This window comes from Diospyros lotus, chromosome 12, assembly GCF_014633365.1.
Source record: "Diospyros lotus cultivar Yz01 chromosome 12, ASM1463336v1, whole genome shotgun sequence".
NCBI lineage: Eukaryota > Viridiplantae > Streptophyta > Magnoliopsida > Ericales > Ebenaceae > Diospyros > Diospyros lotus.
The window spans coordinates 10,906,330-10,920,121 of NC_068349.1; the positions used below are offsets into that span (position 1 = coordinate 10,906,330).

General features: G+C 38.3%; 1 protein-coding gene across 1 annotated transcript in view; it reads left to right on the forward strand.

Annotated features, from left to right (window-relative positions):
* Window positions 1–13,792, forward strand: part of LOC127814111 (uncharacterized) — a 34,620-nt gene that overhangs the window by 11,371 nt on the left and 9,457 nt on the right. Inside the window, exons 2-8 of the mRNA XM_052355376.1 lie at window positions 6,577–6,661; window positions 8,348–8,399; window positions 8,487–8,507; window positions 8,601–8,654; window positions 11,591–11,641; window positions 12,859–12,921; window positions 13,612–13,677. Of these exons, the coding sequence (XP_052211336.1) occupies window positions 6,577–6,661; window positions 8,348–8,399; window positions 8,487–8,507; window positions 8,601–8,654; window positions 11,591–11,641; window positions 12,859–12,921; window positions 13,612–13,677 (392 nt within the window). The remainder of the gene's footprint in view (window positions 1–6,576; window positions 6,662–8,347; window positions 8,400–8,486; window positions 8,508–8,600; window positions 8,655–11,590; window positions 11,642–12,858; window positions 12,922–13,611; window positions 13,678–13,792) is intronic.

Here is a 13,792-nt window from a genome sequence, read left to right on the forward strand (position 1 = left end):
GGCTAGAGCTAACCATTTATACCACCGCTTAGGCTGTTGAAAACACAAACATCGTAGGTAATTTTCTAGGCACTGATTGACCCTCTCGGTCTGCCCATCCGTTTGTGGATGATAGGCGAATGACATGTTCAACTGGATTCCCATTGATTTCATCATCGTTTGCCAAAAGAGGCTGGTAAAAACTTTGTCCCGATCAGATATTATGGTGCGAGGAACCCCATGTAACTTGATGACCTGTTCAAGGAACACTCGTGCAACTTCCTGAGTGGTGTAAGGATGCGATATACCGATAAAGTGTGCGAATTTTGTAAGTCGATCAACCACCACCAATATACAATCCTTACCCTCTGATCTGGGAAGACCTTTAATAAAATCCATAGAAACACTCTCCCAAGTTTGCTCCGGAATGCTTAAAGGTTGCAGTAACCTTGGTGTGGCCACGGTTTCATACTTGCACCGTTTGCAAGTGTCACAAGTCATTACAAACTGAGTTACTGTGTCTTTCAATTTAGGCCAAAAGAATAGTTGCTTTACCTTGTGGTAAGTATTCTGAATTCTTGAATGTCCTCCCAAAGGAGACCCATGTAAGGCCTGAAGGATCTTGTCTTTCACTTGGTGACAGTCTCCCACTACTATCCTCCCCTTATACCGGAGCACTTCATTCTGTAGCTTGTATCCTGTTCTACTGTTAAGATCCAAGATCAATTGCTCGAGGATCCTTTTGATGTGGTCGTCTGCATCATAGCTGTTGGCCACCTCCTGGTACCATCCTGGTATTATCGTTGTGATGGCTGCTACCTTTCCTTGCTCTTGACATCTTGAAAGAGCATCTGCAACCACATTATCCTTACCCTTCTTATATTATATGATGTAATCAAGTCCCATCATCTTTGCCATACCCTTTTTTTGTAGCTGTGTGTGAAGTTTCTGTTGCAGCAGGTACTTCAAACTCTGGTGGTCAGTCTTGATCACAAATTGACTACCCTCCAGATAATGCCTCCACTTCTCCACTGCCATTAAGACTGCCACAAATTCTTTCTCGTAAATACTCAAGCCCACGTGTCTTTGAGCTAATGCTTGGCTGAGGAATGCTATGGGTTTGCCTTCCTGTAATAGTACCGCACCGATACCGTTATCACAAGCATCAGTCTTGACCACAAAGGTCTTGCTGAAATCCGGTAATCCCAATACCGGTGCCTTGCTCATGGCTTGTTTTAATTGTTTAAAAGCTGCTTCCGCTTCAGGCCCCCATCTAAACCCTTCCTTTTTAAGCAGCTGCGTAAGGGGTCGGCTTATCATTCCATATCCCTTCACAAACCGCCTGTAGTACGCGGTCAGGCCGAGGAAGCCTCTTAACGCTTTGAGAGTGGTCGGTCTGGGCCATGCCTGCATAGTTGCAACTTTTTGCGGATCAGTGCTGACCCCTTTTCCTGATATAATATAGCCCAGGTATTCAACTTGTCCTTGTGCAAATGAACATTTTGACTTCTTAAGATACAATTGGTTGAATCGAAGGATCTCAAAAGTAGCCTTGAGGTGTGTAAGGTGTTGGTCAAAAGAATGGCTATACACGAGTATGTCATCAAAGAATACGAGAATAAAATTTCTTAGGTGCGGTTCGAATATTTGGTTCATTAAGGATTGGAAGGTGGCTGGAGCATTCGTGAGACCAAAAGGCATTACCAAGAATTCGTAATGGCCTTGGTGGGTTCGAAAAGCTATCTTATGAATGTCTTGAGGGTTCATTCTAATCTTGTGGTAGCCTGCCCTCAAATCTACAACAACAACAATAACATATCCAGCCTTTATCCCACTATGTGGGGTTGGCTACATGAATTCTAGACTTCCATGTATTTCTGTCTTTTGTCATATCCTCATTTAGATCCATATATTTCATATCAAATTTTAATGTCTCTCCCAAAGTCTTCTTGGGTCTACCTCTACCTCTTTTTGTGACTAATTGTTCCATTTCATCAACTCTCCTCAAATCTAATTTAGAAAAAATGGTGGCACTCTTTAATTCATCTAGGAGATCTTCAATGAGGGGAATGGGAAATTTATCTTTGACAGTTAAGGCATTCAATTGCCGGTAGTCTACATAGAAACGCCACGTTTCATCCTTTTTTTTAACTAATAGAACCAGGGATGCAAACGGGCTGTGGCTGGGTTGTATGAGAGAATGGTGCAGCATTTCTTTAACCATTTTCTCTATTTCTATTTTCTGTGGAGGGGGATAACGATAGGCTCGGGCGTTGCAGGGTTCTGTTTGAGGTTTTAGGATGATGGAGTGGTCGTGGGTTCGAGGTGGAGGTAAGGTCTTAGGCTCTTTAAAAAGATCCTCATATTCAACCAAAAGTAAATCAAGTAAGTCAAGTTGGTTTACCTCCCATGCCTGTTTGGCTGGACTGCTGACCACCAGCCTGAGTTCTCCTGCGTTTATTGGTTCCTCCTCTTCCTCTTCAAGTGCTTGAATGGAAAAGAGTTGGGCCACACTGCTCATTTTTTGCTTTAGTATCTTCTGCAGCCGTTTCCCTGTAATCATTTTACACATTCCCACTTCCTTGCTTCCTACTATTGTCATTCTTCTTCCCTCCTTCTCAAATGTCACCTCCATCCTATTAAAATCAAATCATATGGGGCTCACATGCTTCATCCAATCTACTCCTAGGACCACATCACAGCCCCTCAATTTGAGCAATCTAAGATCAGTTTCAAAACTTTTCCCTTGCATGGCCCAACAAAATCCAGCACATGCAGATTTGCTCACCACCTTACTTCCATTGGCTACCATCACTGTGAGAGGTTGCGTACTAATGAGAGGGCATTTCAATTTTCTTGCAGTTTCCTCATCTAAGAAACTGTGGGTGCTCCCACTATCTATGAGAATCATCAACTTATATTCCCCCACCCTTCCTTCCACCTTAATGATTTTGTTGTTGGCTAATCCCCGCAATGCGTGCAATGAAATTTCTCCATTATCTTCTTCTCCTTCCTCCCGTGTTTCCGTTACATCCTCTTTTTCAAGACTATCCTCTTTGCCTTCTAATAACAGTAGCTGTTTCTTGCACTGATGCCCCGGAAAATACCTATCTCCACATTTGAAGCAAAGGTTAGCTTGTCTTCTCTGTTCCATTAATCTATCCCCTTGTACTTTAGGACCCATCGATGGCAAGCCCTTCATCTCCTGCATGCCCCTGAAATTATCTCTTCCCTGATTCCTTCCCACGGGAGTCAAGACATTGTGAGTCCCTCCCCTATTCAGCAACCTCTGTTTTTTTATAAGCGCTTCCACTGTCAACTCATGCAACCTGGCACTATCGGTGGCATGTTTAAGGGTCTTTGGTTGCAATACCTTCACCATAGGTCTCAATTCCTCGCTCAATCCACTTATAAAGCTTGAGACAAAATATCCTTCTATGAGATACGGATTGTGGTTGAGCATCAGCTCTTTTAACTCTTCAAACCTCCTTTGATACTCCGTCACCGATCCTCCTTGCCGAATCTTATTGAATTCCTCTACTACATCAGTCATTCCTCTTTCTCCGAACCTCTCACACAGTTCCTCCGCGAACTCTGCCCAGTGGCACTCCTCCTTCACCTTGGCCCATCCTTGATACCAATCATCCCTTGCATCGTTGAGATAGGCTGCAGCTAGAGTCACCCGTTGCGGCTCCGGCACGCCATACCATTCAAAGGCTCTTTCACACCTCCTCACCCACCATCTAGGGGTGTTTCCGTCAAACATGGGAATATCCAATTTAGGCATGGGTATTCCCGGATGACCTTGGACCCCAACTACTCCTTGTCTTCGTCCGACTGTAGTTTCACCAGTTTCCAGTTGATCCTCCTCCATCTCGGATGTTCCTGGCCTCCTTCGGTTCGTCCCATGGTTGGGAAGAATTGGTTCTTCTCTGTCTCGAGGAGGAAAATCAGGCGAGAGACTTACCTGGTGCTGCTGGGTGAACATCACCATGAACCCTTGTAATTGCTCCCTGATCTGCGCTCCCACTTCTTCACGGATTTGATTGACTGCTCCATCCAGTTTGCGATCAATGGATATGATCGCTTCATGGTTGCGATTGGATCCAAGCTCCAGCTGATCCACCCTCGCCGATAGATCCGACATCGTGGAGCCAAACTGCTGCAGCTGCATCTCCATGTTCTTCATCCTGGTACCCTCCGCCATCTTTCCAAATTCACCTTAATCGGAACTGGCCCGGATGGGCTCTGATACCAAATTGTCAGATCTAACTGATCTGGCAAGAGTTTTCCCAAGAATTCCGCAAGGAATTCTGGAGTTAGGATAGAAGTTTGACCATAGGGAGAGAGAGAAGTATAGAACGAGAGAAAGAGAGGGAAAATTGAGAGAGAAAATCAATATTCAATTCATTCATAAGATCTTTGGTGGGATCAGTTTCTATTTGTACTAATTCCCACGGCAAGTTGAAGTCTCCCGCCCAGCGCAACTTGCCTCCTCCACGCCACTTGCCAGCATGTGTGGCATGAAAGTTAGTTATTCAGTTACAATTATTTTGTTACAATATAGGCGGTCCATGACACCGTAATGTTTTATTTTACACTTGAAGCGCTGAAATTATTTGCGGCTGAAGAAGAAAATTGCAGCAGCGGGAGAAATGCGGTAGAATTGGAGTGGCGCACGCAACGCGTAAGGGAGGCCTATAAATTGGCCTCCCCAACTCATTTGTTTGCAGTTCATGCAGCCCAAAAATAGAGGAGAGAGAGAGAGAGTTAAAATAAGAAGAAAAATTATGTGGGTGTATTTGGGTTGTGGTTTTGTGAGTAGAGAGTGTTTGTAAAAACACTGTGTATATTTTCCTACATGGTGAAAATACTGCAGTAGCTCTGTGGATGTAGGCGATTTTCCCGAACCACGTAAAATTCTCGTGTCCTTCTTTTATTATTCTGTCCTTATTGTTACTTGTGTGTCTCCTTCTTTCTCCCCCCATTCCTAACACAAACGAGTACATAAATCTTGAATTTTTCCTTCTCTTTTCCAAAAGACAATAGATCCCCTGTTTGAAACTCGTCTTCTAACTACCAACATTGTCATCACACTTAAAAAGTCATTGTACTCAACATTCTTTCTGCTATGCTAGTTGTTGTGGGCATTGTTGGATACGGTTCCTGCATAATTGAATAATACAAAAGTGAACCCATGTCTCAACTTCATTTTAGCTGTCTCTCACTGAACTTTTGTTATGCTTATGGACAAATTGCAATTGCTATGTTCCCTTTGGTTTTCCTTTTTCTTTTTTTTCTTAGCACCTAGTTTTGTCTTGGTGAAATTGAAAGAGCCTTCATTTTAATGACCCATAGATACAAGGGATTTAAAGTTATAAAGTCTTGGTGAAATTAAAGCAGCCTCCATTCTACTTGCCCATAGACCCAAGGAATTTAAAGTTATAGTATCTTTGTGAAATTAAGAGGCCATCCAAATTTTTTTTATCTGAAAATCCAATTCCAGTTCAGACAACTTCGCAGTAAGAAACTTATGCCCCAAAGAGCCAATACTCTGACCTTGTCAGTGTTCATTTAGAATTCTATTTTCTAATGTAAACAACCACTTATTTCTCTCCCCCTCCCTCTCTGACCCCTGGGTTTTCTTTTTTATCAATGTTAGCACGCAACTGATTTTCCATATAAAACTGTATAAATATGTGTGTCAAATTTTCAACTCTCTCTTTTTTAACTAGTGTCTGGAGAAAGGGCATTGTTTTTTTCCCTTCATCTTTTTACTTGAACAGAAAGAATCAGTATTTTAACAATGGTTAAGTTTGTCCATTTATGCTTAATATGTTTTTCTAGCTCAGATTGATTGGGAAGATATCTTTCCATGCTTTCTAGTACATGAGATGTTTTTCAATCCCAAATCGAATGCAGGCCTCTGCATCCCAGGTTACCACCTGACCCATTGAGAAGCTTTCTCATTTCACAAATCCTATTATTTGCTGTTCAGGGATCTTGGTTAATGTTAAAAATCTATACGACACATATATATATCCTTTCACATGGCTATAGATCCAAAGTTTTAAAATTTAATGCCATTTAATTGAGTGGTATTTCGTTACAGTTGCTACCTTGAGTTCACTCTAGAAACTTTAGTAAATATGTTGTTGTCTCTTTTTCTATTCGTTTATGTTGAAGAGCTGGTCTGGCTTATGAGATTTACTAATATATAGCTGCGAAATACATTAATTTATTAGAGGAGTCACAGATTTGATTGAGGCATTTCAATCTTTATTAGATGTGGTCTTCATCTGTTCCATTATAGGATATTGTTCTTAATGGGATTTAAAATACATTATTGTCTTCATACTGTTTTTGTTTTTACATTGAACCTTATTCCATTGATTTATGCAATTGCCTTTATTTATCTAATTCAATTTGTACTTGGGCTTTCTAGATTGTAATAACATCTCAAAGTATTGCAGAATCTTTTAGAGGTTTTTGTTATAATATCCCTTTATATTTTGATTATTGGATAAAGAAGATAATTTGTTATTTCTGTTTTATTACTTTTGAAGTATGCTTCCAACTGATTTCTTCTCATGGCAGGAATAGGAGATCAGTGCTCCAATCGGGGACTTAAAAGATTCACTGAGCAACTGAGCAATTGGTCCAAATCTGAAGGATACTGCATGTATGATTATAGAGTTTCATAGTTTCAAAACAAGCTAGGGTTGGTCATGGGGTGGTAAGGGAGCAGTGGGTGCAGGGATGTTTAATGAGCTATAGTAGAACCAGTAATAGCGATGAGCCAAGGACTTGGCTGGAGGTGGCAAAGGGCTGTTGCTACAAGTTTGAAGGAGAAGAATCATGGAGTGAGGAAAAGAGACTAAGAAGAAGAAAAGTTGTTGCCTATAAGGGAAATAGAGAGAGAAAGTGAGGGAGTGACTGACAATGTTGGAGATGGAGAAGCAAGAGGAGAAGAGAGGAAGAGCTTCTATCTCCAAAATGAAATCTAATTTTAAGGATATCTTCATTTGTTTCAACATGAAAAATTGCAAAACATTGGAATTGAAATGGTGATTCCGTTAGCACATTATTCCATCTTTGTCATCCAAACAATGATTAGTCATTATCACTATAACAACAAACTTTAGTCCCACTAATTGGGGCCAGCTCCGTGATATCTATCTTTCCATTCATCAGTATAGATGGCCACATTTTTTGTAAGTCCATTATATTCCATGTCCGTTGCTTAGAAGGTTATGTCCCAATGAAATAATATTTTGTCTAGAATTCATAATGATGATCCTTTTTTTATCCCCACTAGTTGTTGAGTACCTAACACAACCCTTTTCCTTATTTGGGCTTGGTACTAATAGTAGTAAAGAGGAATATCTTCAATGCTAGAAGTGAAGGGATAATTAGCAAAAAGACAAGAAAAAGCAAGTGTTGAGGAGATTACTCAATTTTTATGCAGGTTAAATAATGACTGATATGTTGCTTATTTCATTCTATTGCCAATTTTCTTTCAATTTTCCACATTCATTCATCCCACCCTGTTGCCTTACAGAGGATATTGCCATGGATAGAAATGGTTGGAGGTCTATAATTCATGTAGCTGTCCCTGCCTAGTGGGTTTAAAAAGCTTGTGATTGTTGTATTCATCCCATTCCATCCTACTCTATCCATTCCCCCCCCCCCCCCCTTCCCCCTCCCCCACACCCACCCACCTCTCTCAAATAGAGGTTGGTAGCAGGGGCAACCTACATAGCAGCCCTGACAAGGATGGGGTTGGGGTGAGCTTACCATAGGTAGCCTTGTGAAGGGATCATGGCTATTAGGCAGAATTACGGTGGGATATCCAAGTCCTGCCTAGCCATCCTTGTCGATCAACAATATTTGATTACCTTAAAAACATTTAAAATGGGAAAAAAGTGGATAGGTTTTCTATTGAATCTGCATATTTGATTACCTTAAAAACATTTAAAATGATAAAAAAAGTAAATAGGTCGTTTTCTATTGAATCTACATCTATGCATGGATGTGCACCCTAACCCCACTTTACAAAGCAAGACATTCATGATTTTTGGTTTTGGAAGAGCCACAACAATAACATATCAAGTTTGGTGGTATCTGAAGAGCAGTATGTGAATAGATGTGCCTTTCCTTTATAGATTACTTTTACATTTTCCCATTAATTAGTTCATGCATTTGGATTATTTATTGGATTCTGTTTTTTAATGCATCAGAAGGATGTTTCTGCTGTTGTTAATATCAGGGAAATGACTCATACTCCAGTTTAGCTATGGCTTATATATATACATAATAATCAGAGCTGCCTGATACATACCCTTTTACTTTTTCTTTTCCTCTGCAGAGAAATTGGTAATGGCTCATGGGACTCCTGGTTTATGCCCCTATATAAACAGGTAAGACATAGCATAAAAATAAGTTTTTGTCTTGTCATCTTCTTATTGGTAAGTTGAGCTTGACTTGAAAATGTTCAATTTTTGCAGACTGATAAAGCTTGTGACAAGGTGATGTTTCTTCCTGACCACATTTAGCTGTTCCATTGCCTGGTTTTTTAAGTTTATCTTTGCCTATTGACAACTTTATAATTACCATGACAGGTGAAGAAAATTAAAGAACTAAGGAATGGTTACAACATAGTTGGGCTCTCCCAGGTGATGAATGACAGATACATGTTTTCTATTTTTTTAGGCTGTGCATTTGTCATGCAGTGTACACCATATTAGTTTTTTTTCTTGACTAACGAAATTCCTTTATTAGCTATGCTATTCTTTGGAAAAATCGTGGTTTCAATATCTGAAGAAATGAAGATAGAAGAGGTGGCATGGGTCAGATTATTATGATAGATAATTAAAGTCAGAAACTGTTGACAGTATATAACAGATAAATGAGAGGTGCAACTGGTTGAACAAATGACCACCATTACGTTCTTGCACCTGCCAGGAGTGGCCCAGTTTCCCATTGTAGCAACTGCAAGAGTAGTTGCAGTGAAAACCAGGATATAGCCATAGCACTGGACTGTATTCACTATACTTCTACAAATTTGGTGGCTTAATAATTAATCAGACCTTGGTAAAGCTAAACTTTCTTTAAATGCAACAATTGTGCTATTATGTGTTTCAATACAAGGTCAGAGAGATGTAAAGCCAAAAACCAAAAAGATATATTTATGTTCTGAATACATTACCCCGGTGAGTTGGATAATAGGTACTGTAATTGGTATTCTTGTGATCTGTTTAATGGGTATTTTCTCATTGAGAAATGCAACAATTCTTGTACTGGGAGTCTCAAAACCACCATTTCTGATGATTCCTTATCAATCTCAGTATCAATCATTTACTTTTAACTTTTAAGTTAAGAAGTGTTCTGATTGGTAAATTGAAGAAACTTCTTGAATGAACTATGAGATTCACATGTAACAACAGTCTTGTGAGAATTTTCTCAATCTGGTTCTTGAACATTAAGAGGAGATGGCATTCAATGAGAATGCAAAACATGCCTATGCAATTCCTTAAATAAACATTAGTCCTCTGTTGGGATTACTGTCTAAGGACTTAACCCTAGCCATGGCAATGGGTCCCCTAATGGCCCCCAGTTACCCTAATGGGTCCCAATTACCCATTTAAAATTAATATAAGTATAAAAATTGAGATATAGGAATAATGCCTATTTGAAAATTTATTAAAACAAGTATGTATTGAAAATTTATTAAAACAAGTATGTAAATACCCAATGGGTCTCAATTACCCATTTAAAATTAAAACAAGTATAAAAATTGAGATATAGGCATAAGAATTACTTGAAAATTTGTTAAACTAAGTATGTAAATGGGCAACACCATTGCCGTCCCTACTCAACGCTACAACTCCTTCCCTTGAACAATGGCAACATATTCTGAAGTCACTTTCATATCTCTGGACATTGTGAACAATTTTATCTAGGCCACTGGCCAGGAGCTGAAAGTTCCTGAGGACTGCCTTTCAGTTTAGAAACTTTGCTAGTGCTTATGTGTGCTCAAAATGTTAGCAATTGCAGAAAAGAGAACTAGTCCTTCTCCTTACCCTTATGAACATTTATTCATAGAACTATTCACTCTCCTGCTCAACTCAACTGAATGAATCTCAGCCAACATTTTGTGCTTGCACTTCAGCTTCACTGAATCTCTCAAGAAAGTTGGAAAAGGCCTTCAGTTTTCAAATTGTTTGAGACTATGTGCTGTGTAAATGCAGCAGAGATGTCTCCTGGAAATGATTGTAAAGTGACATTTTAGATTCCATTTATGTGTCATCTTGTTTGTTATTATCATTGCTTTGACTCTGGTTGTATCTTACCTGCTTAACTTTGATTCAAGAAAAGGGACATACAAATTTTGTTGAAAAATGATTTAAATTAGTTAAATTAAAGAGTTTGAAGCCCAATAGACTTGGCCACCTAAGAGATGTACATTAACTAGAAGAGACATACATTACCTAGGAACTCCGAATGACATTTATATTTTAGGAAGGCATCCCAAAAGACATTCATATAGGAAGTCCAGAAGATTTGCCTTCGAATAATAATATATTCATAATGAAAATATCTGAAAACACTATTACATAATGTAAATATATATATATATATATATTGGGCCCTAGATTTGAGGTTGATAAGTACTTGCTTTCCATCTCTTAGTGCAAAACTGTAAAGGCCCATTTGGTATGGCGATAAGAAAGTGGTAATGCCATCTAAAAGGGTAACCATGTTTGGCATCTCAAATGAGTAGGGATAACTTAAGCCAAGTAACTTACAGAAAAAAAAAAAACTTTAGCCAAGTCTTAATTTATTCCATTTTTAATTTATCCCACAAAACTGGAATAAATTTATACCAAGTCCCCCCAAGTATTATATTATCCCACTTCTATGGGATTAAATTTTTGTGTTGGAGACAATTTTACCTCTCTCTCTCTCTCTCTTCATTAATGTCACGCTGTATCTCATTCAGGATTTTTTGTACCAAACATGGGATAGGATTAATTTAAGTTTATACCTCTGTAAAACTTAGAATACCAACAAACATAAGAGTTTCTTGATCCCTTGCATAGTGGAGGCTCTGACTATCTTCAAGAAACGTCATCGCGCCTCTTAGCAAGAGATTTGACATTTGGTTAAATTCTGGAATTTTCTGACAACACTCATTTTAATTATTGTTTATTTTCAAATATCAGTCTATGTTTGGGTTATTGTATGTCTTGTAAGCTTTGTTTGGCATGTTGATTTTATCTGATGGTGGTTTATATGGGTGATTTGTAGACACATTCAAGCATCCAGAATTTGCACTATAAGTTGATCAATCAGGAAGGTTTCCCACATAAAAGTCATGGCAATTTCTTAATACTTTTGTCACGCTTCCATTTAATTCCACTGGGAAGAAAGAAAATGAGTGTCTGATCTTGTTTGTATAAAATAGTTGTTCCTATAATCTGTTTTTCTTTATATCTTTTTCAATTTTTACTGCTTCTTACTGAATAATCCTCTTGAATATTCATCTGAATTCTGATGCTCAGGTAACTTCAGAGGTTATAGTATTCAATAATTTTTCTTTGGTGGACAGGGTAACTTAATAGGTCGAGGTGTCGTAGAGTTTTGCGAGGGAGGACCCCCTGTAAGAATCATCTATTTTAGAATGTTGCTGGTTTCCTGGTTTCTTGTTCATGCCTGAAGATTTTTCTATATTGTCCAAAGTATTTTGAGTGTGTTATTGTACGAATTATCATTTGAAAAACTGTTTTATTTGTTATGTCCCCAACCATTGTAGCTAAATTGTGGGTCATGTGGCATAATGAATGTGGTTAAGTTCTTGAGTTGTACCTGGCTGGTTAGTTTAATTAGACTTGTCTCTCATTCGTTGGGTTTATGAATGTTTATAGAAGCACCTTGTGAAGTATGTGGATTGGCTTACTTTCTCTTTCCTGTTTATTCATCCTATATCAAGCTTGCAACCTGTTAGAATCTGTGAAAAATTGCAAAGAATGGAACTGTAAAGACTACTGACCTTTTAATGTCAATTCAAAACTGGCCTTAGTTTATTATCAAAGAAAAAGAACAGAAAATAAAACTGGCCTTAGTTGATGCAGTGCTATGGCTAATGATATGGAGAATGAACTGCTGAAACCATTGCCTTAGGAGGAAAAAAGAAAGAAAAAGATTGAACACACACGCTTGTGCATAAAGCCACGTTCTAGTTTGTTGTGGTGAAGATTCAAAATTGTTTCATGGAAGAGTTGAAGCTGTGGTTGGCACAATTGGTGTTAGACCTTGGGAAAAAGAGGTGGAAGTATCATATGAAAGATGTTATTTCCTTTTTAATACTGATTGTTGCAATCGATCCTATTGTCCCATCTCATTCTTGAATATATAAATTGTGACATGTGCATTCTTAGTTTTCCTGTATTGCTTCTTGAACTGTTGCAACCTCAGAGTTCCAAAATATGAAGAACCCTAAAACCCTCTTGGTTTTACACCTGACCTTTCGAGAAGCCATTGACTTTTTCTGTGGGGGAGAGGAGGATAGCTTCTTTCTATTCAACATTCACTTGCTCCATTATTGTTAAATAATTTATTTTCTTTAGTCATTCAACAAGTTTTTAGTATTTTACTCTAGAAAACAAGTAGATTTCACATTCACTTGTTGCTTTCAAGAGTTATGCTACTTACTTTTTCTCAATACATAGTATTTAATCTATACCTATGGCATGATGAGCCAAAAGTTCAGTTCATTCATTGATAATGGTTCAGTTGATTGTTCATGTGCAACATGTCTTGTTTCCCTTAACTTCCCAGTCTTTGACAATGATAAAAATTCTCCCTTCCATTGAACAGGTAAAAAATTTTATTTCATTAGGAGGACCTCATGCTGGTACAGCTTCTGTTCCTCTTTGTGGTGTAAGTGCTATTATAATATTTTTACTATTATTACCTCATTCACAATGCTTTTAAATTCTATTTGGATGAAAGGTGCGCAGAGGTTGTGGGTAATGTGGGAGGCGGAATAGTAACCCAAAGGTTTACCTGCAACATGATGGATCCTATAAACTATACAAGTCAAGGATAGAAAGTTGTGATTGGACCAACTTTTACCGAGAAAGGACAGAGTAACTTAGGGGGCTGTTTAGTTGTAGAAAACAATTCCAGTTTTCCAGAAAATTGCTCCACTGAAAACAGGAAACCAGAAAACTTATTCAAATACAAAAATTTTCCAAATGGAAAATGGAGATTTGGAAAATGTGGTATTCCAAAATTGAACTAGACTTGGAATATGAGTATATCTGATGTGGGTTTATTCTTTGTCTGAAGTCTTTTTGAGTTCCTGATCAACTCATACATTTGCTACAGTTAACACTTAACAATATATTATTTAAACTATAATAAACTATTGTCAGTTGCCTGAGAAAACTCCCTGGGCTCTAGCCTAGGTCTATCAACTGTGTTGTACTTTAGAGTTTTCACTGCCAACTACTATTTGCTATTGAAATAAACGTACTCTGGTTTTTCCCTATCATCTACTATTCACTCAAAGAAATATATATATTTTATGACAGTTATTGATTTAGAATTGGAATTTTTCTTTTACAGTCTGGCATCTTTTGCATTTTGGTGGACAACCTGATCAAAACTGAAGTCTACAGTGACTATATCCAAGTATCCATCTTTCCTTGAACTTTATTCAGACATGACATTAGTGTTGGAGAATTTTCTTACATGTAAAACTCCTATTGAAGATTGGATCTGGGCTTCTCTTTGCATTTTTTCAATT